General features: G+C 40.1%; 1 protein-coding gene across 1 annotated transcript in view; it reads left to right on the forward strand.

The window, feature by feature from the left end:
- Positions 1-25,693, forward strand: part of SLC2A13 (solute carrier family 2 member 13) — a gene marked incomplete at both ends in the record, with an annotated part of 148,271 nt that extends 122,578 nt beyond the window's left edge. Inside the window, 4 exons of the mRNA XM_080359507.1 lie at positions 4,822-4,947; positions 23,886-24,007; positions 24,141-24,293; positions 25,467-25,693. Of these exons, the coding sequence (XP_080215633.1) occupies positions 4,822-4,947; positions 23,886-24,007; positions 24,141-24,293; positions 25,467-25,693 (628 nt within the window). The remainder of the gene's footprint in view (positions 1-4,821; positions 4,948-23,885; positions 24,008-24,140; positions 24,294-25,466) is intronic.
- Between the last annotated feature and the right edge of the window lie 1,850 nt (positions 25,694-27,543).

Genomic DNA, 27,543 nt, shown 5'->3' on the forward strand with positions numbered 1-27,543 from the left:
GGTTTTACTGCTAAATCACTCAACAAAAAGTGGCAAGGTACAATTTACAGCTCAAATTAAGAGGCTCCTGAGAATTATAGGAAAGTCACACTTACAAGGTCATTTTACAAATTTTAAAGCACAAAATATCATGACAAACCAAATACAAGTACAGAGTATTCTAAGTAGTGGAGAAAAACGCATGGGAAGAAACAATCGTGAACCTTTCACTGGTATCTGGAGGGTCACTTTAGCAGGTCAGAGATTTTATTCAGTCTTTTTAGAAACTGCACTGGAGGCTGGTAGACTACACTGTTAGGAAGAAAGTAAACAGTAATTTTGTTATCAAGAAAAATGTGCACAGTAAGTCCATTAATAATTCATCTATATACATTAAGTTCTTTGTGAAAGGGGAAGGAATTGTGATCTTTGGGACCAATCTGTGACCTCAGGAGCGGTTAATGGGGCAGGCTGCTCCAGAACAGAGCATCAAGAAAGCTGGTGGTGCTCAGGCTGGCAAGAAATTGCTAGCAAGGGACCTTGGGGTTAGTGCAGTCAGGCTTTCTGAAGGTCACATATTCCCTTGTGGTCAGATAATGGGAACATAAGAGCATGGAAGCCTTGACTGTGTTCACAGAATCAGAGTGTGGAATCGCAGGTTTGGGGATATCTAGTCTCCTAAAGGTCCATCAGCTTGTCAGTAAACATGCTCTGACAATGAAGCAGGAACCCAGAAATCCCATTCCCTGGCAGTTCCCAGTGCACTGAGGGGCCAGGCTACTGGGACTTATGTTCTGGAGGCTTCATGCCACCGAGCTGCCAAGAAACTGAACATCTTGGGACTTCTGAAGCCTGACATCACTGGTTGTTGTTGTTCGGCTAAGTAAGCTGAAGCATCCGAAGTCTAGGTACTTGCTGCCTTGTTGCGTTGCCCAAGAGCCCAGCAGGTACGCAGGGAGGGAACTAGACACGTTGTAGAACCTTTGTGCTGAAATGCTGCCTGGTTTCATCAAAATCAAATAATCTCTCTCATGTATTTCAGTCTTGATGAGTTGTCAGTCTGACTGAGAAACACCCTGCCTGGGAATTTTAAACTGTCTCTTTGTGGCAGAACCTGTTTCCAAGACACTAGCTCATAACCTAAGCATGAATATACATATTTTAGGATAAAGTACAGGAAACAAGTTTCACATTTATAATTGGATGCAAATTTCCTTCCCTACATAGACATCCTTGAGTGTTCTGGTATGGAGCTGTTCAGGCCATAACTGATCTGTGGTATAGATTTAAGAAGTATCAGTATTTTTATATATTTGTACTCTGACATATATTTCGATATGTCTGGATAGGGCTGATAAGAAGGTACATTGAAGGACAGGAAGGAGATCTGTAGTACATATATGTCAATAAGTATTATATTGTGCATTTATTTTCCTGGTATACTGTGTCCTAATTTGTTTACACTATGAGCATGTAAGAATATGTGCTCAATTTCAAATTGTTTAAATATTTTTGTTTAGCAAATGGTAATGGGGCTAGAGTGAAGAAGAGCAGAAGCCTGAAACTACTATATATTTTATTTCCATTTTTTGAGACAGAAATTTGGAGTAAACAGCCTCAGCACATTATTTTTTTAGTTGTTTTTAACTTGCTTCATTAAGAAAAACCCCTTCCTTTCTTGTTTCATGCTGCATCTTCAGTGATCATTAGTCTTTATTAACCAATACAGATTTCTTTATTGTGCATAAAACAGTTGTAATGTGCATACGTTGGAATTCTGGAGGAAAAAAAAATTTCTGTCATGTTGGAAAAGGTGATGACTATCTACCTGATCAAAGTCAACATAAAGGTTTTATATCAATGATAAAACAGAGCACAGAAGAATGATAGATGGTCTGAATGGCAGCCGCCTACCCTCAGTCTGCTGGGAGTTAGATTTGAGAGGTCTTGTATATTCAGTTTCCAGGTTTCCTCTGACGTAAATTGGTCTTGTCTCTAAAATCTAAAGTCAAAGCTTGAGTGTATGAACTTACTATATAGCTAATGTCAAAAAATCCTAACCTAAAGGTAAAGGGTTTAAAAATATTTGTTATTTAACTTTTCAACCTGAAACGCAAGCTGTAGAAAAGCTGCGGAAAATAAGAGTTTTAAATTATTTGAACTGTTATGAGTAAGTGTAACCTCCGATATTTAGCATGACATGAAATCCAGCAGCTTTTATGATGTTGAACGCCGACTGGAAGACACAGTTGTGCATTCCCAATGAAGGCTGAGGAGCAGCTGAATTAACAGCCGTGTGGGCAGACAGTGGGATCACTAATCAAATTTCTTGTGTTTTTTCTGGGCTGCTGGATGGAGGGGGAGGAATAAATAAGATACCTTCTGCTTCCTAATTGACTGGTTACTGATACCCACCGCCTGCTGAGGTCATGTGGAGTTATCCGGAGCACAAACCCAGTAGGACAGAACAGACAGTGGACGGTTCTGTTCTGTCATTCGTCTCGTGCATTGATTTTTGTGAGGACATTGAGGGAAATGAGGAGGTGTCCAGTCCCCATCCTGTCCTCTGCTGGCAACACTCTAAAGATGACGCTCATTCCTGTCTAATTGTCATTCCTCTGCGTTCCTGTGTCCTGCTGATGGTCTGGCTGGTGTTGGTTATTTGACTATATTTCTGCATGAAATAAAACCTAAAAAAGGATAAATTTAGAGGAACCTTGAAATTTTCTGAAGATAATTGTTGCCTAAAGACCACTTTATTGTGTTAGATTTTGCACATGGTATTCACAATGAATATGGTTGGCATATAGTTGACTTAAAAATCCACTTCTGCACTTGATAGCATGGAACGTTTGGAAATGTCAGCTTTCTGTGCCAGGCTGCCGTGCTGGATGTGTTAGCACTGTGGGTGATCTTATAAATTCATGTTGTTAAAAGGTACTTTGATATATAAAATAATTTGAGTGGAAAGTGTTCTACAGTTTGAAAATCATGTATCAGAATCCTGTTGGATATCATAGGATTATTTTCACTAGAAGATGCTATAATTTTATAGTTCTTTTCAGTGTTGCTATTACATCCTTTAACACATTTGTGATTTATAAAACATTTTTATTCGTGTATAGTTTTCTCTTCCTGTCAGCTCTTTTCATTGCTACCCCTTGCTGTCCTCATATTAATTAACAAAATCTAACCAAGTCTCACTAATGTAATATTGGAATTGTCCTTTCCTTTCATAATTTATAATTGCAGAGTTATCTTTTTCTCATTTATATTTGCAAGAGAAGAAATGTTTACTGCAGTTAAATTATCGACTTCTACTTGAAAGTTTTGATTAATCTCCATTCTAAAAATCTTTTCTGCAGGTTATATCTCTGTTTAAAGAGCTAATTCAATGCAGTTTTCCTAACATACATATATATGTATATATATATATATATATATAAAAGAAAAAGCTGTTCAAAAATGAATTTGGCATACCAGTTATTTTCTAAAAAGTAAACAACGTGGAAATTCTGCAGTAATTTGATAAATTAGGAAGCACATGATAACAAAGAGCACAAATTTCTGAAATTTGGGAGAAGCAGGAAAATGCAAATGAATACATTGGTTTTAACACTTTCCCAGCTCTCTATTTTTTGCCAACTACCATATGAATTGAGCTCACTATAACTCTTTTAGAAATATCATAGTAAGAAAAGTTTGAACTACTAGATTTTAAGGATTTACTTTCAGACTTTTAAAATCCACACAATCTGCTTTACTGATTTAGTTTCTTGGACTTTGTTATACACTTCTACTTTTTCTCATAATGGTATAGTAGTTTAAGCAGATTATTTTTGCATTCACTAGGTCATTGTTATGATAAAGATACACACTCAGAAAGGATTATTTCCTTGGTTTTGTTGTTACAGGGATATATGTTGAAGCTATTTTAGTCACCTTAATAATACATTTCCAGATGTTACATTTCAAAGTCTAATTTTAATTTCAAATTTCCAGACTTAGTCTGTGTTCAGAAGTTTTTCGTTCTCCTATTTTTAAGTCCTGAAGTTATTCCTTAGAATATATCAGGGGCTCTGCTGATGAGAATGTGTCTCTGAATCTGAGATGGCTTCCAAGGAAGGTAAACACCACCACAGCAATGTTCTTAAGCGCTTTCAAGGTCTGGGGAAGCTTGTGCCAGCAGCTTTCCAATCACCTGCACTGCATGAAGGCTTCTGGAATTCTTGCATAGCTCATGTGTCCAAATCCAGGCATCTCTGGTTCCTTGAGACTACCAAGGAGCTGGGAGGTGTCCGTAGGGAGCTGGCAAGTGTGCTGCACAGGAATGGTCTGCGTGAGCACCACATGCTCTGCCGTGCCAGGTGAAGAGCAAGGGGAATATTTTTGGGCTCTAGACACCTGTATGTCAACTGGCTCCTCTGACATATGGACTCCATCCATCGAATATCACGGGAACTCAGGCGCCGACTTCCCACACACAGGCAGTATGGTGAGCTCAGACTGACTGCCCAAATCAGAGTTTGGTTATTAGGTATGACGTATGGTTCTTTCTTTTCAACCTCAATCTTTCTTTATTTAGATTAAAATTCATTCCATTAATGAATTCTCCTACAGCCTGATCAGATGTCACTGGGAGATTTCCAACCGGGCCACCAAAATGTGGTACAGAAAAAGGCGAAAACAATCTATATTAGTTTTTGGGCAGTTCCTATTATCTTGTCTCCAACACTGACAACTTGACTACGTGCATCCCAAGATTGATTAGGAGATGCTGTTGGTTTTGATATGTACAAATGAATAAAGTGTGGCTTCAGTATTTCTTTCTTTCTCTTTCAGTTATTGTAATGGATGTATGTTAGATCCGGACTGTGGTCTCTGCTACAAATTGAATAAATCAAGTGTTGTTGAGTCCTCATGCATTCCTGTTGATAAAGACTCTACAATGAAAGCAGCGTGGGGCAGGTATGTCACTTTTCAGGATTTTCTGATCTTGTGCTCTACTGATGGTTTATTTTATGCTAACGAGAGCACTTTTGCTTTTACGTAAAATGTTACTCTTATGATGTTCAGGAAGAAAAAAATAACTTGACGTTGTCAAAAGTGGGTTATTACATTCTAACAACTGTTCTAAATGAAAGCTGCAATCCTGATGTGTGCAGCCAGTTCGGTGTGGTCTGCCACCTAGCAAGTGTGGCAAAAGTACACTAGCAATTAGGAAAATTACTTCTCCCTGAGGTCTTCATTCGTTTGAGGGGCATGTTCCCTAGGTATACACTTAAAGGCCTCTGAATTAATTGTCTTTTTCAGTGCTTTAATTAAACCACATTTTAATATTGGCCTACTGAAGAAACCAAGTTGCTCAGCTGCATAACTTAAAATGCCAAAATTCTGAAAAGTTCCAACTGTCAAAAGTGTGGTTTGTGGCCACTGATTTCTCTGTTCTGTGCTTAAAAGTGGTGTTAATGCCACACATTGTGCTTGGAATGTAAAACTGTGTGTGTTCATGCAAAAGTCCCAAGGCAACTGTAAAATACATCACACTTAAGAGCACAAAGATTTCCTGTGAAGTCACAGCAATCTTCAAGTTTTATTAAGTATTGACTGTTCTTAAGGAATGGCTTTATGAGTTGGAACAACGTCCTGTAAGGGCTTTATCAATACTTTAATGGTGATTAGGGCTTGGATTAGAGTTTGGAATGGTTCAGTGCCACAAGGGAATTATATCATTACTGCTGATAAAATGTGTAATTACTGCTGGTAAAACCTCCTTGCCATAACTCATCTCTGCCACCCACGCACCATAAACATACTTGGGAAATATGGAAAGGATTGTGTGGTGGTTTCAGCTTGTTTATTCTTATATTTTTTAACTTTCTGTGTATTTATCAGAATTTAAAACCAAGCGCCATAGTGGCAGTGAGTCATACTGTACCAAGATTGGAAGTTATGAAAATATCTACTAATTGTAAAATCATTAATTTAAAATTACTCTGAAATTGTCCTTCTTTTGATTTCAGTACTATTAGAATATTATGCCTAGTGGTTCCTTCCAGATGCCAAGAGGGTAGCTTGTATGCTTTGTAATCCTAATTTAAAAGCAGTGTGATCATTTGGGGTTTATTACTGTTTATTAATAAATAACTGAAAACTACAAATTCTCATCCCTCTTGCTTTTTCGGTGACTATGGCGCTTTATACAACATACTTTGCAAATTACCTGTTGTCCTGCTATGCTCTCCAGTGCTTGGACTTTCATATTTCTAAATTAACGGATCTGTCTTTGTATTCCAAATCAACATTCATTTCATATATGATGTAGTTTTAAGTAGCACATCTGTAGTTAGCAAAATCACGCTAACACGCAGGCAGCCATAAATGGAAATATAAACTTGTTACAAGTAGTTGATATGTAAAATTAGACTTACTTATTAGGCAGTCTTATTGTATAATGGAAACATAAACTTGTTATGAGTACTCGATAGATAAAATCAGACTTATTTAGTTAGGCAATCTTATTGTATAACATGTAGTAAATGTGGACATCAGCAATCCTTTTATATTCACTTTCACATAACCCTCCTTGCTGTACAGCCTGTTGGAGCAAATCAGAGAGAAAAGGAGGAATATTTCCTTTCCATATTGCAAAATACAATATTTCCGTATTGTACAATAATTCCATAGCATAAATACCCTGTTCAAAATCTTTCAGGAGAAAACTGCGCCATGTTAATATTGGTAGTCATTAGAATGGAAGTTTTGCCTTAAGAAAGAAAAACACTGAAATTCCACAAATATTTTTCAAAGATTGTACATTTATCCCTATTTCTAGTGTTCATTAATTTCCAATCTCATCTCCACCTGGTCTATGGAATCAGGCAGTTTTCTAAAAGCTGATCCTCCAAGCTGTGAAATGTCAGGTGGCCCCTTCTGTGCCTCCCAAGCCCTTGGGACACACAAGCGTTTCACCGCCTCCTCCTCCTCGTGGGTCGGTGTGTTTTTGCACCCCAGTCCAGAGGGTATCTCCGTGGATTTTGACTTCCAAGGGTTCACATTCATGTACACCACCCCACCTCCCGCCCCCCCTTCCTTCCTCAAATCCTGAGCCCGCTTTACAGCAAAGCCAGTCTCAAAAAGCTGTAGGATTTTCTCTCCAAATGGGCAGATTGCTGCAGTGGAAACAGCGTAATTACATCCCTGGTTGTCTCAGAGCAGCAGAATCATCCGTATCTTCTGGCAGCACAGGGAGAACAACTGCCCAAGACAAACTAACAGCACTGGCCAAGGAATCACACTTGCGCTGATGCTTGAAATTGTATCTTTGCTTCATAAAGTTATTTCACCATGTGCTGGGTATACAGTGGCAGTTATTTTAAAAATATGTGGCATTTTTATGATCAGAAGCTGGTTTAACAATTTGAAAGACGATTTTGTGATCTATGGACATTGAATAATCATAATTATCACATGCAACCTCTTTGTAGCTCCTGTATATTCTGATTGCTTCATGCCATCCTGTATTGGCTTAATGGATTTAAATGGTTTAAAACCTCCCGAGTTACACTGGCCTTATATGGCCGTTTTATTTTTCCATTCATTTTGCTCAGGAGAGTAGGAAGACCCGAGTGATTTGTTTGGGACTCATTGGACCTCAGTTTGCTCGACTGTAGCAAAAACAGCAGCTCTGACTTCCTTGCCTGACGCAGGAGGTTCAGAGAAGCAGCTTCTGCTGGGCTCGGAGCGCGGGTGCTGTGCAGAGCGTTTCACTGCTGCTGCAGTCATGTCGTCTTCATGATCTTCCTGCTGGGACGCTGGGAGCTGCCGCCAGGAGAGGTGCCCACGGTCACAGCACATGATGTGCATGGAGCCCTGTGGCTCCGCAGCCATCCTGACCCCAGCTATCCTGACACTCGCTTGGGGGCTTCTCTGTTCCTGATGTGCAACCTGCCAGCGAGGTGAGAGGTGCTATGGGGCACCAACAGAGAAGGTCTTGTCATATATTGTTTTAAAGCTCTCTGCAGCCACACAAGCTGACATAGAAAAGCCTCCTTTTTATATATTTATAGCTTTGCACTGTTCTTCACAGTGAATCCCAAGGTACTTCAGTAACATTGATGTAACAGGCAGTGCCTTGACTGTTATCATAAAATACTGTAATGTTTTTTTATTTACAAGAAGTTTCCCCAGTGCCAGCCTGGTATACTAGATACCACCTCTGTGTTTATTGTTAATTGTATTTATTTGGTTACAGTACATTCTACATTGAGAAGTTCCAGGGAAGAGAGCGAAGATTTCAGTCTCCTGTGGCTGCCAGCAAGGCTGTTTATGTTGCTGTGGTTGTCATAGAAACCTAGGGAGACAATTAGAGCGTCTAAATGATTTTCAAGAAGAATATAGCATTTTGGATCTTTTGAGTATAGGGAACTCTGTGGCCAGCAGTGGCTCTAGGGGATGTAGACCCCATAAAAATAAATCTGACAAAGTCCAAGCAGCATGGGTAATGTGCAATGGGTACTGTTGTGAGATTATAAATGTAAGACAAAGAATAGAGTTTGATTTATTTTTTTATTTATTCAGTTACATAAGCTTGACTGATACTGGAATAACACAGGGTGGAGGGTCCTGCCCAGGGCACCAGCACAGTCAGGTGCTTTGCTGCTCTTGGTATTATCAAACCAGTGAAAAAAAACCAAAACAGCTGTTGACATGCAAACCTTGCTGCCTCCAGCTCTGCCCAGGGACATATAAAGGATGGTTTCAAGACAGTGAGCAAGAATATTCTTAAATTATTCACTTTGTAATAAAGGAAGAAGAGCTGAGTCTTCTCTCTCAGTGTGGTCTGGGGGTTCTGTGTTGAGACTCTGTTCTCCAGGATTTAGGGAAGTTTCGCATTCAGCAATACCACAGAAAGGCTTGCAGTTCTCTTCATGTGCATTGCATTATAAAATCCCCATAAAGTTGATAAAAAGCGTTATCTTGCTTTTACAGATGGGGCTGCAATGGGAAAGTTCCAATGTGAAGCTCAGGTGGCACGAAAGAGGTCATGGGCAGAGTCCGTGTCTCAGCCAGGAGTGAATGTGGAGGTGATTGCTTTCAGAGCAAAAACCAAAATCTAGTTTTTCCCCACAATTGCAATTACTCCCACCGTACTCTCGGAAGCCTTGAAACTTCTGTCTGTATAATTGCAATAACCCACAAGGCCAGCAAAGAATGCTCTAGAAGTAACTTTAAATTGCATTAATATTCTTACAGTTGAAAAAATAACCGCACAAGGAAAGGAGCTACTAATAGTGCTGTGACATGACATTAACCTTGACATGAGTATGTTGTCAAGACCACAGCAGGCCCACAACTGTGAGCTAAAAGCCTCTCAGGAGTGACTCTGAGCAATCTCCCTCTGGAGAGAAAGATGTTGACTTTATACAGTAAACAATTATGAAGAAATAATAACATTATCTGCAGATCAGAGAGAAGCCTAGAAGCCATCTTGTCCACAAAATTAGCTGGCAGGTCTCCACAGTCCCTGAAGGAGGACGATTGGGAACAAAAATCTATAAAGGGAGAGGAGCTGAGTGATTTGCTTTCTTCAGCCATTTTTATTAACTTCATTAGAGGAACATCTCCCTGCCACGGGAGTTCAATGCTTCATGGAGAATCCTGCTTTGGTCAGTATAAAGAAGCTTTCTCCTCTCTAAGGGCATTCCGTGCGAAGATGAGTGCAGCAGAGCTCTGCGTTTGGAAGATCTTCATTTCCCCCTGGCCAGTGCTCTCTTGTTCTCCTTCCTTCCCTGTAAAATTAAGGGCATGTTTACAGATGCTCGGTAATGCTGTTGCGTGTCGCTGGGTGCCTGTTGCTCAGATCTGTCAGTTTGCTGAGGATTTTAACTGTGTCTCGGAAACCCGTTCTGGGGAAAAGTGGGTTTGAATTACCTGGGCAGTGTGAGGAATCAGGTCAGGCAGGCAGACCCTGGTTCCCAGCTGCAGGAGAATTCCCACCACAGGAATGCGCCTAACGACCTTGGCATTTGAGCCTGGACGCTAACTAGATTCCAGTGGTCAAAAAAACCAACCATGGGAGTTCATTAGCTGGATTCTCAGACAACAGCCTGGTTTATGTCCAATGGGAGACATGCCAGTGTCTGTCACAGCCCCGGGAGTGTTCTGGGGAGCTTTACATTCACACAGTGCTGCCCGTTGTCTAATGCATAGCAGATGAGACTGTTAAGATTATTAGAATACTTTTCCTTTGTAGCAACATTAGATTTTTCTACAGATGTCAGGTTCCTTTTCCTGCTTGTAAATACAGACACACATAAGCAAGTTCATTACACTTGTTTTGCTAGTCAGTCTTATAAAGATGCTTTTGCAATATGACAAGTACATTTGTAAAAGTTGCCGTGACTGCTTTACTAATGCCAAAAAATGTATGTGCGTATTCATACGTTTAAAGACTGAGAATCTATTTTCAGTTCATCATGGGGAATGGGTGTACAGACCTTTCCTTTTACCACGGAAAGGCTCACAGCACAGCAGCCTTCCAGGAATGAAGTACTCCTCTGTCCACAGGTAGACGTTGCTTGTTTTGTCATGCAGGAACTATTGGTAGAAGATTTTATTGCTGAAGTGTTGATTTGGAATCTTTCTACAACAGCGGGCGTTGAAAAGTGCTGCTCAATTCAGCAGCAGTTAGAGGAGAAACTAGTACTTCTCTTACTAAATCTTCAGATCAATAGATGAAGTTTATACATAGGATAATGGTATTCACATTTGCAAATTAGAAAGGTAGTGAAGGGAGTAAATAATTTAGGAAAGTAGCAGGATCTAGAATATTTACATCTGCATGTGTATCGGCAGCACTCAGAGTTGCAGTTACAAGCAATAGTCTTAGAGAAATACCTTTCTGGACAATATGCTAAATATTTACTAAATTGAAATATTCATCACTTCAGTAGGAGCCAGAACATAGAATTACCCTCTTCCTTCTGGGATCATTTAGGAAGGAAAACTAAAATATATGCAGTGTCAAATAGAATTGAGTTCTGATTATCTTCACCGTTGCCAGTAAGTCTGGAAGCCTGAAGCAGCTGGGTGGCAGAACACAATGCTGGTTGTCCTGTTCAATTAAGAGTATGGACCTCAGCATAATAATATCTAATGCATGTTAGTGAGGTGGGCAAAAACAAATTAAAAAAAAGATTTAGAGCTTATTACAGTCTTTGTCAGCCTAAAATCTGAGCCACAAGGTCTTTTCTGGGAGGAGGACATTAGTGTAATCACAGTAATGGTTGCACATACTGGAAAGCTGGGGAGGTAGAGGAGGAACTTTAGAAATCTGATGTGCATATTTTAATGCTGTCTCTGCTAACTGGTGAGAGCTAATAGGAAGAACAGAAGGATGAAGTGATGCAGGAAATCCTGTCCTTGATTGTAGGTGAAGCCTCTGTTATTGGTGATGCAGGAGTAGGTAGCAAAGTTAAGTGCAATTTTAATGTTTTGATCCTATCAGCCACTTTTCCTGCTCAGGTCTTTGAGACATTATGTTTTTAAGTTATTTTAAAAGGGAATTATTTCCTGGTGGGCCTGATAACCATAAGATCTCTTTAAGCATTTAAATATATGGCAAAATCTATATATGTACTTAAACAATTTAAACTGCGGGTGGAATTTTTTTGTAACTTTAACAGATGATACAGTCTCTTCATTATTTTTTTTAATGTTCAAGGGGGATAAAAGCATTTTTTGGTATTTTATTTTTTACTGAATCTAATGCTTGAATAATTAATGTCCTTTGTGTATTGTATCTGCATTTCAGGTCTAAAATAATGAGCAGAGCAACATGATAATCTAAACTAAAACTGTTTACATACCTTTAAAGTTATTGCTTAAGAATAAATGTTAACAGGCCTAACTCATTATGTCTATTCAACCAATGGCAAATTCTGGATGCTTGAAAAGAAGGACAAAATATACTCCTTGTCAGTCCTGTTATGAAGTGAATGTAAAAGTTTAGTTTATATGCTGAAGACAAAATTTATTTCTTGGAGACACCCAGCACAAAATAGGATTTTAAAGCAGGCCTGGGTAGTTTGAAACATTGTTCTTCTGTCTGTTCTCTACCTGTTCATTTGTATTGCACTTTGCTGCTGAACACTGCTTCCAGATCTTACTCTAAGTGACCATTTAAGAGGCATTCTGGTAGAGGATGATGAAGAGATGCATGCTGACAGTTATTTGGGTTACTTGTTGTAACAACTGCTTCAGATGCTATAGCACTGATGTAACTAGAATAGAAGAACAAAAGCGGCCCTTGAGCTAAAACTTTCCCAACTGCTGGTTTGTGTCAGGAAAAAATTGTGTTATTTAAATGGAAAACTGTTTGAGTCAATGCTCTTCACCACTTAAAAGTGGTCCAAGGAAGAAGATGCGGTGGTGTTTAAATTTGGAATTGACATTCTGTTGAAGGAAAAACCTTTCTGATCATTTCAGGCGTTCTCTTGTCAGCTGAAATGAATGGGACTAGAATAAATTGATCTTGTTTCCTACTGAAAAGGCATGTTTGCTTTTAGATGACAAGGGAGATAGGCAGGAATGCAAAGGAAAAAATTGCCAACGTACATGAGAGAGCTGGCAGTCTCTTGTCAGTGTGCTCAGGCTACGTGGATAATTCCTGCAGCTTTTCTCTCTCTCTCTCTTACAAAATGTACCTTGGAGAAAAGAGTCTGTTACTGCTTCTCCAGCTGCTCATCTCTTTGGGGATGGACTGAAAGGCTCCTGTGCCTCCCCAGGGCGGCTCTCCCGGGGCATCCAGGCCGTGCTCGCCTCCCCGGCCCAGGGCACTGGGGTCAGGGCACCGGGATGATGCTGCGCAGGGGGCTGAGACAGGGCTGGTGGTTTCCCCTCCTGCCTCCAAGCCAAAGCAGGAGGAACTGACTCATCTATGGGAGCGTGTGGATTTGATTATTTTTATTATTTTTTTCCTGAGAGAGGAATACTTCCAATAGTTGTTTTTCATGTGTATTCAGTTATTGGCTCTGAGGTTCAGATTTAACTAAAAATCCTCAGTGAAAATTGCCTCAGCAGATTCCTTTAGGTTTTTGCACGCTGAAATGAATTTGCTAAAACTAAATTGTCTCTGTTTTGAGGGAAGAAAATGTTTTCGAAAGATGCTTTTGGTTGGGGATTTTTATTGATAAAGAACATTCAGCAGGGTTGAACCCAGCCCTCTGTACAGCAGCTTGTACCTTTAACAGCATCTCTAATCCAAACCTTACACACCTTTATTCCATAATAAGCAACTCTTCAATAATCACATCATCTGATATAATAAAATTGTGATCTCTTCCCTTCTTGAAAGGACGAAGTTTTCAGAGTATTTTTTTCCTTTTTGAGGAAAAATAAATTAACACGTTTCTGCATTAGCCCTGTTGAATAATTCAATATGTTTGATGAGTTTAATTCATATAAATTATTGTGTGTGCTGTCTGCACGTGTAGTTCATTTCCTTGAGAATGGAGGCAGTAAGATCAATCTCTCGCTGGTACAAGATGAGCTGGAATTATTGATTCATTTGATTTAGAGTCGTGACCTTATTTTAACTCGGCTCGTGGGTTAGTACAGGCTAGGAAATGGGCAGTCTGGTAGATGGCAGGTCGTACTTCTGAACGGCAGCACTGTGAGCATTTCTTCTGGCTTGTAAGATCCAAAGACCTTCTTTTTCCCTGTAGCTTTGCACAGCTGCCACATTAGCTTTGCATAGATGATAATGAGAGACAAGTTTGAGGCTCCGCATGATTATTTATTTCTTCAAACCTGTGATTCAGATGATGTATGTTCCCATTTGGCATATTTTTCTTGGCAAAAAAGTATTGTTAAAAAGCACTTATTTATGTAAAGTTGCTTTGTAGCTGTCAGAGGCCACGGAAAGTAGATGATTATTTTGATTTCTGCTGAGTTCTTCTACTGCCAGTTCCCAAACTTTGAGTCTCATGTAACAACACAGACTTTGGTACCCAGTGTTTATAAATGTCATAAACTAGAGCTAGTATAACCACTTACAATTTCTATATTTTAGAAAATTCATTGGATTTGGCCTAGGTATTGCACCTGCATGCACAAATCAAAGCAGAGCAACACTCCATGTTAAGTGCTCACTCTCACAAATCAGGCATGAAATAATTATCTTGTTATAAGTGATCTTAGAGTATTATTTGAATCTCATTGGGGCTCCATTTTTCGGTTACGACATTAACAATTTCCAGTGGATTTTAGGGCTGGCAGTGGAGGAATCCTCCTTTGTGTGGCTCTGTTGGTTGCTGGGGTGCAGAGCCTCCCCAGGACAGCTCCCTGGGCAGGGATGCGCCTTCTTTCCCCTTCCCAAGCACCACTTTCTCTGAGCTTTTTAGGGCAGAGCTATTGCCACCTACTGGAATTCGGGAAAAGCTCCTATTAAAAAAAAATACTCTTCCATCATCTATTTAAAACTGTGAATGCAAGATCCTAAATGTGTAGTCTGGATAGATTTCAGTTGTAATGGCAGAAAGACAGTTGCTGTCAATCGTTAAAAATGTAGTGTTTGAGTCTAAATTGCTGTTACAGAAACTGAATGTCACAGTTCACTACTTCAGATGGAAGGTTAAGTTGGCCAAAATGCTATTGTTAGAACTATTAAAATATAAACCTTATATGTATGTCAATAACTAGAAATCAAATAGAGCAGGGAAGCACTAAAAAAGGTACACTAATACATGTAATATTGATCTATAATTTAAATGCCTTGTCCTTACAGGTTTGTTGGTATCAAGTTCAACAAAAAAGCAAATTCAGAAAATTATTTTTGCACCCTTACACTTTCCTTTTGATTTTAGTGGAAGTTTCAGAAGTATAAATATTTTGTTCTCTCTTTCCTTCCTACTGAAATATGTTTATCGTATACACTGGTATTTGATTCTCCATCTTAGAATTATCACTTATTGCTGTTGGTGTCCCTGAATTTTACAGTTTCAGACCCTAAAGTAGTCTTCTGGGTATACATAATAAACCCATTTTTGTCATGGCTTCTTAACAGCACCTAATTTTTACAGCTATGATTTCAACCCCTTAGCTGGGTGTTAAGTCATTATCTGCCGGCTGTTTGTTGAGTGTGGGCTTAGACTTGGATATAAGTGCATATAGAATGGAACTCTGTGCACTCAGTTTGTGCAGTAATATATTTAGATATTTGAGGATTTTATTTAAAGTGCTTTTTGAAGATGTTAGTTTTCTTTAATTATATCTATAAATATTTTTAATAATCCTTTCCCACACAAAATGCAAAACAAAACCAAGACAATTTTTATTTTATGACATTTCTGTTGCTTTTTTATAATGTCATTTTTTTTAATTGAAAATTAGGGGAATTTTGAAGCTTTTCGTAGAAAAATGAAAGAGATGCACCATTTTCCTTCATTGTTTTTGCTTCCTGAACAGCTACATTTGTACTGTTAACTATTTGATACCTGAAAGTGTCCACTGTTTAAAAGAAACACAAAATACCATATTTTGAAACTTTGAATCATTGTCTAATGATTGAAGTAGTTAAAATTATCATGGGTAGAAATTCGTTAGGAATATTAAGGTAAGATACTTATTCTCAAAACTAATTAAGATTTTGCATTTTGATTAGGTTTTAATTTTAATTCAGCCCATTAAGATTCTGGAGGCATGACTGCTAGCTGTGGAAGTGAACAGATAATTGTTTTTCGTAGTTGTTATATGACCACTCACAAGTTCACACATTATTAATATATTATAATACGTGAATTACCTATGATTTTCTCCTGATTTTGAAATCCTACAATTTAATAGTTGCTAGTTAATTTTAATTTGTACTGGGGCAAACACTGTGTCAAGTTGGGATCAGAATTAGGACTCTGTAGAGCACAAATACATGAGATGTTTCCTGATATTTTTGTTACCTTCTGATACTTTGGAAGAGTAGGAAAAAGCCTGGGAAGAAAAATAAGTCACTTTGTGTCTTGTGTGATTAAGGTAATTGTATGTCCCGTAACAAAAACCAGATATTTGCTTATTTCTGCTCCCAGTTTTCAAGTGTGCCGTAGCTGGGACTGGTGTACATGTGTACCTAACAGGTGCTGTCTGTCAGCTGGGGTGAAACCTCCAAGGGCTGGGCTTTAACACCAGGTGTAAATGTTCTTCTGCCTTTTCCTGGTGTGAGTCCATTTCTCAAGGGGAGGAGACTGCAAAAGACAATGAGAGAAGCTTGTAGGATGGTGTTCTGGTAGTAGCAGAGATTTGTTTCTCTCCATTCATGGTAGAAATGATGGAAAGTGAAGCTTGAAACACTGGTGGTGTGACAGCACAGTGGGAAGTTGTAGCCTGGAGGCGGCCAGCAGGACTTGGAAGGCAGCAGGGTGGGATCAAACAAGTCTAACAGAGCAGCAGGCTGAACCTGGAGAGGACAGGAAGAGGGTACAGTAATATGAGAGAGAACCTTCAGTCCAGAAACAAATCCAAAGCTGAATGTGTTTCATTGGGAAATTAGAGTTGTCTAATCAGACAGGGCAGCCTGTTCCAATGCTTGACAAACCTTTCTGTGAGGAAATTTTTCCTAATATTCAATTTAAACCTCCCCTGGCACAACTTGAGGCCATTTCCTCTTGTCCCACCACTTGCTGCTTGGGAGTAGAGACCAAGCCCCTCCATGCTACACCCTCCTTTCAGGTAGTTGTAGACAGTGATAAGGTCTCCCCTCAGCCTCCTGTTCTCCAGGCTGAACAGCCCCAGTTCCCTCAGCTGCTCCTCATCACACTTGAGCTCCAGGCCCCTCACCAGCTTCGTCACCCTGCTCTGAACTCTCTCCAGCACCTCAATGTCTTTCTTGTCATGAGGGGCCCAAAACTGAACACAGGATTCGAGGTGCGGCCTCACCAGTGCTGAGTACAGGGGTTGATCACATCTCTGTTCCTGCTGGCCACACTATTCCTGATAGAAGCCAGGATGCTGTTGGCCTTCTTGGCCACCTGGGCACACTGCTGGCTCATGTTCAGCTGCTGTCAGTCAACACCCCAAGGTCCTTTTCCCCCGGGCACTTTCCAGCCACTGTTCCCCGAGCCTGTAGCGCTGCCTGGGGTTGTTGTGACCCAAGTGCAGGACCCAGCACTTGGCCTTGTTGAACCTCATACAATTGGGCTTAGCCCAACGATCCAGATGGTTCAGATCCCTCTGTATGTCCTTCCTACCTTCCAGCAGATCAACACTTCCACCCAACTTGGTGTCATCTGCAAACTTACTGAGGGTGCACTCAATCCCCTTGTCCAGATCATTGGTGAAGATATTGAACAGAACTGGCCCCAGTCCTGAGCCCTGGGGAACACCACTTGTGGCTGGCCGCCGGCTGGATTTGACTCCATTCACCCTTTGGAGCCGGCCATCCAGACAGTTCTTTACCCAGCAAAGAGTATGCCCATCCAAGCATGACAGAAGGCAGTTATGTCTTAGAGATAGGTATTTCTATGTAGTAATCATTTCAGTAAGGTCTTCTGCTTGGGTAAATGAAATATTAATTAGGTTTTTTTAAGTTCAGTAGTGTGTATGAGTGATGGTTAAATATTAGTTGTGATTGATTTTAGCAGTCTGTAGAGTCTCTGTTTCTTTTGTAAGAAAGAAGGTAAAAGAGAGATCAGAAGATAAGAGCCAGTAAGGGAAAAGATGCTCAGTGTGAATAATTGAGTTATTGCTATATATGTTACGTTCTGCCTCCAAGCACATCTGTAAGAAATGCTGATTTAAATGTAAAATCTTATTAGAAATTGAGTCCTTACCCTACAGCACACAGTAAAGGAAGGTACCTCTAAACTCTTTAGCTCTGTAATGGGCAAAACAACTAAGCTTCTGTTTGGCTGGGGTTTTGGTTTTGTTATTTATTTATTTGTTTGTTCATTTTTAGCTATCTTTGAATATGTGCTTTCAGTTTCCCAGATGCAGAGTATGAAGTACGGGTCATTCAGCTTGAGAAGCATAGTTTTCCTGTTGGTATTGTTCTAGCCCTAGTAGCTGCTACTAAACTTACTTGGCATGGGAAGTGTTGCATCAAGAAAGGAAATGGCTTTTTCTCTTTAGTTGAAGATTTTTTTTAATATTTTGGACAGTGGCAGTTAGTATAGCTGTTATCTATTCCAGTGCCCTGCTTTCTGTTCTTGGTGCAGCCTATCACCCACAGCTCCATAGATACAATGGATAGATCTTATAGCAGGGGGCCTCAGCATCATAAAGACTTCTCCTGTCATGTGCAAATGCATCAGTGATCTGCTGAGGTGCAATTTGCTTTCTTGTTGTGAATGAAACTATTTTCCCAAGTTTTTGAAGTGGATGCTACTATTTTAAAACCTCTTTGCCAGCTGTAGCAGAAATTTTCAATGAGTGTCCCAAAACGCTGCTGGTATTTTTATGTAATGAAGGTTAAGCAATGTCTAGCTGAACACCGTGAAATTTTATGGGTACATTTTTATTTTTTTTTCAAAGCTGCATCTGTTTGTTCTTTTCAGTTTTTTTCAATTGCCATCATCTGATGCAAGAAGCTTCATCTGCATATTTTTAGCAACATCTGGTTTAATGGATGAGTTATTTCTCTGTATAAACTACAAAGTCAAAGCGGTAGGTGCAAACTTCTCTAGAGAGCTCGTCTTCTCAGAGGCACAGAAGCCAGTAGCTAGGGAATTGTGAGAAAGCTTAGGAAATATTGATTCAGACATCAGTCAGGTTTAAATTAATCTGTTCGCCTTCAGGAGAAAAGTTACACTTTCCTCAGTACTTCAGATAGCATCTTACAGTATGTATATATAAAAAATTAAGCACTGAAAAGAGCGGAGATTTTTCTTTAAATCAGAATATACTGATTTATAGTGATACTGTACCTTATGGTTTCACTGGTTTCTAGGGGTTGTGCTGATGTAACTATTTTGAATGTATATGGCTGGATTAGAGAGGCCACTTGATGGACAGGACAGATCAGGGGTGTCAGACTCATTTTCACCAGGGGCCACATCAGCCTCGTGGTCGCCTTCAAAGGGCCGAATGTAATTTTAGGACTGTATGAACGTAACTACTCTGACATTTATACAGTCCTAAAATTACATTCGTCCCTTTGAAGGTGACTGCGAGGCTGATGTGACCCCCCAGTAAAAAATGAGTTTGACACCCCTGGGATAAGAGACAGTTTGCAGCGTTCTCCTTAGTTACATGTCTGACTACCACTGTTATTACACAGTTAATCTGGTACCTTACTAAATTAGTTAGTTCAGACAACTAAATATCTTTAGCAGAAAAAGAGGGACTTGAAGTTGTGAGAGCTAACCCAAATGTCAAGGTCCAGATTCTTCCACAGGATGAGTAATTGCTTGTGAATAAATAATCTTAGCTGTTCCCAAGCACCTTCCACAAAAACCTTTCTCAGCAGCTACTCTAAATTGTGTCTGCTTGGTCCTCTGACCTTTCCATGACCAGGCTTCAGGTGAAAAGATGAGTCAATAAGCTTGGCATAAATGTATATTGTTTGGTTGAATTGGTGTGATATAAAAGTCAGCACTCTACACAGGAGACTTCAAAAATCCCTTTAAAGGAGATTTTTTAAAAATCCAATATATTTGTGTTACACCGCAGACTAATTTAGTAAATTGTAGATTATGATCATCTTGATAACCCAGACACAAAAGTCTGGCATAGGAGCAGTCCTTAAGTAGTTTTACTCTTGTTAGAACAAAGAAATGAGGGATTAGGGAAACTCTGAATTGGGTGTAAAATCTTTCTGTACCATCAGCACCTGATGTTAAAGTTTATCTTGGAGCAGAATGTGTAATTTTGAAATATGCCTGTTCTAACATGCATTTTAAGGAGATGGATGATCACATTAGTGATTTTCTTTAGAAGTCATTTATTTCCTTAGCCTGATTTAATTTGAATTTTGACCTTTTAAGACTTTTGATCTAAATCCATTTAAGATGCTTATGAAGGGCTTAAAAGACAATGAGAAGTCAGCAGCTTTCATATTAAAAATATATGAACTGCTCAGAATGAAACATTTAATTCCCAGAAAAGCCATATCTTTAGGACTACAGAGTCTTCATTCTACAGTAAAGCAAAAATTAATGGAAATTTGAGGTCTCTGTCTTATGCTGTGCACACTTGCCTGTGCTATGTACTCTCCAGTCATTTCCCTATCTGCAGTTTTCAGTGTTGCACTTGAGAATTATTCCACAGCCAAATTGGCTCAAGTATTAGGAAAATTTAGATTGATTATCAAGGAAATGGTCTTATCCTGTTTCATCCTCTTATTATTTGCAAGAACATTCAGACCATCCTCACCAGCTCTTCCCCTCTTACCTTCTTTTATGTGCCCTATGAAGGTAATTTAAGGAGGTGAGGGGCAAATCTTTAGGTCTTCTGAACTACAGACGATATCTGATAAAGGATGGATTCTGTGAATATGAAACCAAGCATATAATGCCTGTAATTTATAAATCTGCTGTTCTGATATATTTCCAGTCAGTTGAATTGTTCGCATCAGTTGTTGGAAGGTCAGGTTTTCACAAATTAAATCAAATGTGCATCTTAAATTATCTGTGGAAAATACGTATCAAGAGAAATTAACAGTAAAGATTTTCAGTGTAGCACTGTCATGTTTTCACTTTGGCAGTTATTTCAGAGGAAATGGTGTGATGTGTCTTCACTGTTTATACTGATGATTACCCAGCATATCAGTATTTACAAACTCTGCAATGGTACCTGAGTGCATCATTTCACTTTTAAGTGTTTTACAGGGCATTTTCCTCTGTGTGTTTCAGCTTGTGAGGCGATGGGTTGCTGCTCCTTTGCCTTCCATTATAGATGTTTTCTTCATGCAGGACAAAACCCAGAATTTTATCTGATATTACATTCTACAGTAATTATTAATATATTCCCCAGCAAAATAACAGATATAGTAGAAATAGTAGTATAGCAGTAGAATTAGCACAGTAACAGAGCTTGAACAAATCCCTAACCTCAAAGGAGAGTTCTTTTTGAATGTACACAGCACTGCAAGATGCCAGTAAATACAGATATCTTTGCTTTTACTCTGTGTGCCATGCTGGTTTACTACTGAAGGATAAGCAAAACTCGATTTAGTACTGCAAAGTTTCTGTTAAATCGAGTCTCCGGTGCTATTTTTCCTGTTTCAGCGCACTGAATCTGCTTTCTTGAAACAGAATTTCCTCTCGGTTATGGGCAGAGAGAGGAAAACAGATGAGTGGCGTCAGCCATGGCAGGTTCCAGAGACATCTGGTTTTCCCGTGTATCATTTGTGTTCCTCTCTGTCAAAAGTAGGACACATCTGGGGAAAGATGGCGGGGGAAGGAAACATCCAGACCTCCCGGTGGTTGTGTCTGTATGAGTCAGCAGGGTGGTTTGTGCTGATGGAGATGGATGCAAGATAATAAACCAAGTAAGTCTTTGTTTACAGCAGGATTGGAGGGAAAGCATGAGGCTCCTCTCTGAGGAGCTGCCGATCTGGCTGGGCAGATTGGAGAAACCAAACTCAGCACTGAGATCTTTTAAAATGCTAATCAGTTGTATTCATTACCAAGCACCTGCAAATGAAATTAGAGTAACAGCAAAAGAAGCAAACCTGATGTTGTTAAAACAGCCTGGATCTGAGCAATCCTGCGATCTTGCTGTGGTGCGGATGCAGAGCTGGCAGCTGTGTGGGGCTCAGCAGGAGATGGCAGCAGGATCACCACATCTTCAGTAATTAATCTTTCAAACACTATTTCCTTAACATGTAAGGAACGGCCAGTTTAAACATCTGGATAGTTCTCCAGCACAGTTCATTCTTCTGTATGTCTTGTACCCAGGTCATAGCTCAAACTTGATTTAATCTTCATGTGGTGAGGTGTGCTCAGAGCAGTAGGGAAGTGTCAAGGTAGACACTAACAGGGAATAATCCATGTCATGTGCTTTTAACATAGAAATGCTGAGCTGAGCTGTGAAAGAGCAAAGTGACAGAAGAGGGAACCTCGGGTAATGCTTAGAAGCAAGATGAAGAAGTGGCAAGAATGGCAGCATTACTTTTCACTGAGAAATGGTGAAAAGTCTCTGTTATAGAAGCTGGTGGTGTCTTAGGCTGACAGGTGCTCCAGTGGCCAGGCAGCAGCTGAAGCCGTGAGCAGGTCATATCCAGGCACGAGGGATGTGTCTTTGAGAAAGATGTCCATTTGGCTTGTTTTCTGTGTGTTTCTCACCTCGAGACTGAACGAGAAGCTGTGTGGGCTGGATGAGAGGGGCTTTCGGGGGCAGCTGGGCCGGGCAGGGTGGAAGGGAATGCTGATGCCGGCAGCACATCCAGGGCTTGGCATTTCTCTGGGGAGCACCAGCTGCTCAGGCACAGCTCAGGTGCCAGGTAGAACTGCAAACCTCGAGGTTTATGACCCCTTAAGGCAGTGTCTGGGTTTGGCTGGGGTTTCAGATGTGCATTTTTCCAGGATTTGTTGGGTTAACCTCTCTAAGTGTATTTGAATTTTGGATTTCCAACTGTCCTGAAATTGGATTTGGGGCTTCACAGTGGTGTCCTGCCTTCAGTGTTGTCCTGTTGGTACATCCATGCCAGCACAGGGAAGATCTCTGTCCCAGGACTGGTTGTGGGTTGGCCACCAGTGCTCAGCACATTCCTGTTCAGCCTGGGCCTGCCTGGTCATTTCTCAACAGGAAAGTTAGAGGAGAAATGTTCTGTTTTAAGCTGCTTTTGAAAGTCAGCTGCAGTGGTGGTAGGTGCTCTGAAATGTTCTGGGGTGTCTGTTGCTCCACTGTCTCTCCGCTCATTGCCCAGCTGTGATTTATCACCCATTGCAGCCATCTTCATTCTGGTTTTCCTGCTGTCAACAGGGTCATGTCTGTCACATAAGTGCTCAGTTGATCTGGAAATCATAACTGAGACAAATGTTCAGCTCTCTGCGATTTCTTCTTTCCAAGTAAATAACATTGTCTGCATATGAAAGGGTGGTGTCTGCGTCTTCTCTTCCAAAAGTACACAGTTATTCAACTGTAGCAACTGATGTGGTTGCAGCTGAAAAATTTCTCTAGTTACAGTTATGACTTGTTGTCCCTTTAAACAAAAGCTAAATTTTAAAAATAACATTTATAACGAAAAAGTAAGTTGCCAATATTCCTTTAAAATATATTGATGACAGTCAGATGAAAATACCTGGCTTTATACCTTCATGCGATTTCTATGTAGTCCTTGGAACAGAGTCACTTTTTCTTTCATTGCTGCAGGCATGGCTTACCTCTGGTCTGATTCTTGTTTTTACTGGCTAATTAGAAATGCTGCCTTCTTCTAAATGATTTCACTGCGTAGAAAAAAAGTGTACGCCTCTTTTCCTTATAACTGGATCTTGGCACACTCCATAGGCATCACTGATTGCACAAACAGTGTGCAGCATATAGTTCATCGGTGACTGAAGAACTAACTTTGATTTGACCGTACATCCTTGTGTGCAGCATCCTTAGCTCGAAGTTCTGCTGCTGCAGCTCTTTCTGCGCTGTGCGATATTCATGTGAATGGTCTCATTGGCTTTGGTGTGACCACTTGCATAGCAAAGACTATTCATATGAAGAAGATCTGTAAATACAAGGGAAGTGTTTAAATTCAGGAGTGTTCTGCTGGTTACTTTTCCTCAGACCAGGCTTGGGGAAAAGCACATTTCTGAATGTAGGACTTGGCCCAAAGATCTTGATAAATTAACAAGGGTGGAGCTTCTTTATCTTAATTTTGCATTTGTCAGCTTTTCATAAGGCATTATGTGCCATGTTTATATTGAGATGTCACCCATTTCCCAAAAAATTCTTTAATACTAAGTTATATTGTTATTTTTCAGATGTTCAAATGAAACAGTATTCAAAAAGGAGGATTTGTTCTGGGCGTACAATTTCTGCCCCACTCCATACTCTTGGACAGCACTTCTGGGCCTTATTTTATACTTGGTTTTCTTTGCACCTGGTAAGCAAATGTTTGTTTACACATATAAGTTTAAAAATTGTAAAGGTAAAATGTCAATTAGTGAGGCTACAGGATAAATTTACTTTTGAGTCCAGCCATTAAACTGAGATTGATCTTTTTTCTTAATTCTTAGGGATGGGTCCTATGCCTTGGACCATCAATTCTGAAATTTACCCACTTTGGGCTAGAAGTACAGGAAACGCGTGTTCCTCTGGAGTCAACTGGGTTTTCAATGTGCTCGTGTCACTGACGTTTCTGCATGCGGCCGAATATCTGACATACTATGGTAAGAAACAGTATGTGTCTGTGCGTGCAGTACTGCTGTAAGCGTATAGATTTTCCTCCCAATTCTGGGTCACTCGGTTGGTTTTGCTGTGAAATGTCAGCTGTGAATGAGGTGTTCTCAACACACCGTGGTTTAGTAAGACTAGAGACCTGATACGACCTGCCTGGATCATAGAGTTTGGTCCAGCTTTCCTAAGAAACATTTCCTTCTGTCCTTAACTGAGAACCTAGACAGTTGATTAAAACAGGGAAACTGGAAATAAAAAACCCCACTTTTGATGTAGTGAAAGATGCTGATTCCCACTTAAGGAGACAACATCTGCAATTTTCCAGTTTGTGATAGTATCCAAGGCCAAGATCAGATGGTCCTTGCAGAAATAGCTGTGTAAGATGCTGCTGCCCTGGTCCCAGCTGTTAAGTCCTGTCTGCTGGAGCCTGTAGGGAGTTTGTTAGATTACTGCTCAGCCACTCAAGTATAAGTCATTTAAATTACATTAAGCTGCTAGGGAGTTGTGGTGACCTTCACATCATTATTACTACAGAGCTTTTCAGCTCTACTTGTCATTGCTTTGAGTCATCAGTCTTGAAACACATCTCAGGTAAATGTTTGTTGGTCCTTTGGTACCTTCTCTGCCCCCCTAGGTGAGGCAGGAGGGAGAGCGGGGGTGGAACAAGCTCTTTCTCACTGCTAATTGTCTCTGCAGAGGTCTTTTAAATAATCATAAGCTATAAGAGTCACAAGCACTATTTTAATCCTTACTCTCTTTTGCTGAAGTTTCTCATTCTGCGGGTTGGTCTTAGTGCATCCTCAGCTGTTGCAGCAAACTAAGAAAGTTCTTGCCTTTCATATCTGCTTTTCTTATTGGGTATGCAACCATTCAATTGCTGTTTATTTTAACAGCAGAACAACTTGCCCAAAAAGGACACATATTATCATCCATGCAAAATTAAATTACTTTTGTTAATTTACTCTGTTGCAGAGCCACACAACAAAGCAGCCTTCTCCTGCACCCACAGCCCCCAGCTCGGTGTTGTGATGATGCTGCTCCAAACTTTGACTTTGCGCGTTCCTTCGAAGCGGGCAGGCGGCTGCCTCCACCGCTGCTCTGTGCTGGAGCACACACGGGATGGGAACTTCTGTAACCCACTCTGTGTGTGTTGTGTTCTGTTGCAGGAGCCTTCTTCCTCTACGCGGGTTTTGCCGGCTTGGGACTGGTTTTCATCTACGGCTGCCTTCCTGAGACTAAAGGGAAAAAGCTAGAGGAAATCGAATCTTTGTTTGAAAGCAGGCTATGTACGTGTGGCGTGTCAGATTCTGATGAAGGGAGGTATATTGAGTATATTCGGGTGAAGGGAAGTAATTACCATCTTTCTGACAATGATGCTTCTGATGTGGAATAATTTTCAGCTGCTGATGTATTTAATCATTTAAAAGCCTTCCGGGGGAAAAGCAGCTCTCTGATGACCTCACTGCCCTGCTTCTGGTCTGGTTCTCCTTTCTACTGCCTAGTTTAAAATGCCTTCATGTTCAAAAATTCTCCATTGGGGAGGAAATTCAATATGCTAGTGTTTTCTTGATAACTAAAAGCAATGGCTTCCAAAAGAGATTGAATTCCATGATTACGTGAATTCACCAAGTGTGCACAACACTGCTCCAGCCCGAGGTACATAGTAGGGTGCACTATACCAGATGAATACAGAAGGCTATCCTAGATGGTCAGTGGTTGTCCTTATCTTCAGTACTGACAAGAAAACAAAATAACAGAGTAGCTAATCAGAAAGCATCCGACAGCTGTCAGATCCCTATCCAATAGTAGCCTAGCTAATAGCTCTGCTGTGCAGTACAATGAATGACGAATGCATAAGCTGCTGTAGTGGTAGCCGTTTAAAAGGGTTTAACCGATTAGGAAAATACAAATATCTGCTCTGTCTATCAGAGGGAACGTTTCCCAAACTTTCCCTAAGAGAATTCCCATTTTTATTTATTTGAGATGACAAGTGGAGAGCCACACTCAGCTGGGTGGAGGCTCCCCAGGGTGGCGTACATCTGTGTTACACCGGGCTGCCTGTCCACTGCTCCTCTGGAGCACACACTACAGTCGGGAGTCGGTGCTTGTGAGAGAAACCGCCAAAATTAACTACCTGACAGCAGGAAAACAGAACTGAGTATGTAGCCACAGGCACAAATGCACTAGTATACATTGCTAGGTGCAATGTAGAGCCTTCAGTTAGTTGGAAGAAAAATGATTTTTGTTTTCCTTTTTTTTTTTTCATTTGAACATTTGGGTTTGTGCCTACATGTGAACACAAAATATCAGAAGAAAGAAAAAGGAGGGGAGAGGTTTTGTGCTCCTAAATGCACAGTGGTCATCCCTCCTGCGCCTTTTGCGTGCGAATAATCATGTTGCCTTGAGTTTATCCTCGTACATGCAGAGTAAATGAATCCCAGCACATTTTTCCTTCAAATACCCTTAGTCAACCAGTGTCTTGCTGGATCTAAAGAGAATTATTAGCCATGGGCAGAAGCCTACATCTCATGTTAATTGCCTTACCGAAGCATTGCAAAATTGTCAAGAAAATGTCAGGCACAGAAATCAACTTGGCTGCCTTTAGCCTGGTAATTAAAATATGAATGGTATTTTGTTCACCTGCCATGATTGCTTGCCTTGGCAAATTGAATTTTACGCAGCGACATAAAAATACTGTGTTATTTTTTAACTTGTCCTGTCCTCACTGCTTTAAGTCTTCAGAGATAAGAGTTTGAAAGCATCAGCAATTCAAATTCTTATCTTTGAAACATTTGCTTCATGAAAGAATGTGGAAAACCTCCTCTGCCTGTGGGCTGCCCACCGTTTATTTGGAGAAATACATTTATTTTTCATTGTGTAAAAATTAAAGAAATTGTTGGGTTCATTAGCTTTTATAGATTTGCTTTGTGGGCTTTTCTTAAAGTGAAAAATACTTTGAATGTAGGATTACTATCAAAACTGAGACTAAACATTTGTTACTAAGTTATTTTTATTGGTTAACATGTGGATTTGTTGTTGTGAAGAATCCTGCCAACATGTTATCTGATCTTCTGTGGGGGAAGTTCGTACTCCCCAGTTATTGACCTGCAGTGATTGGGGTATATTTTGCCTCATTTTCTTTTTTACTTAATTAATCAAAGAAATATTTTTGGAAAGAAAACGTTTTAAAGCATCCTTCTGTGACTTGACTGAGACTAAAGGGGCAAGCATAGCGGGCAGAGG

This window comes from Nesoenas mayeri (genome assembly GCF_963082525.1).
Source record: "Nesoenas mayeri genome assembly, chromosome: 1".
In the NCBI taxonomy this organism is placed as follows: Eukaryota; Metazoa; Chordata; class Aves; order Columbiformes; family Columbidae; genus Nesoenas; species Nesoenas mayeri.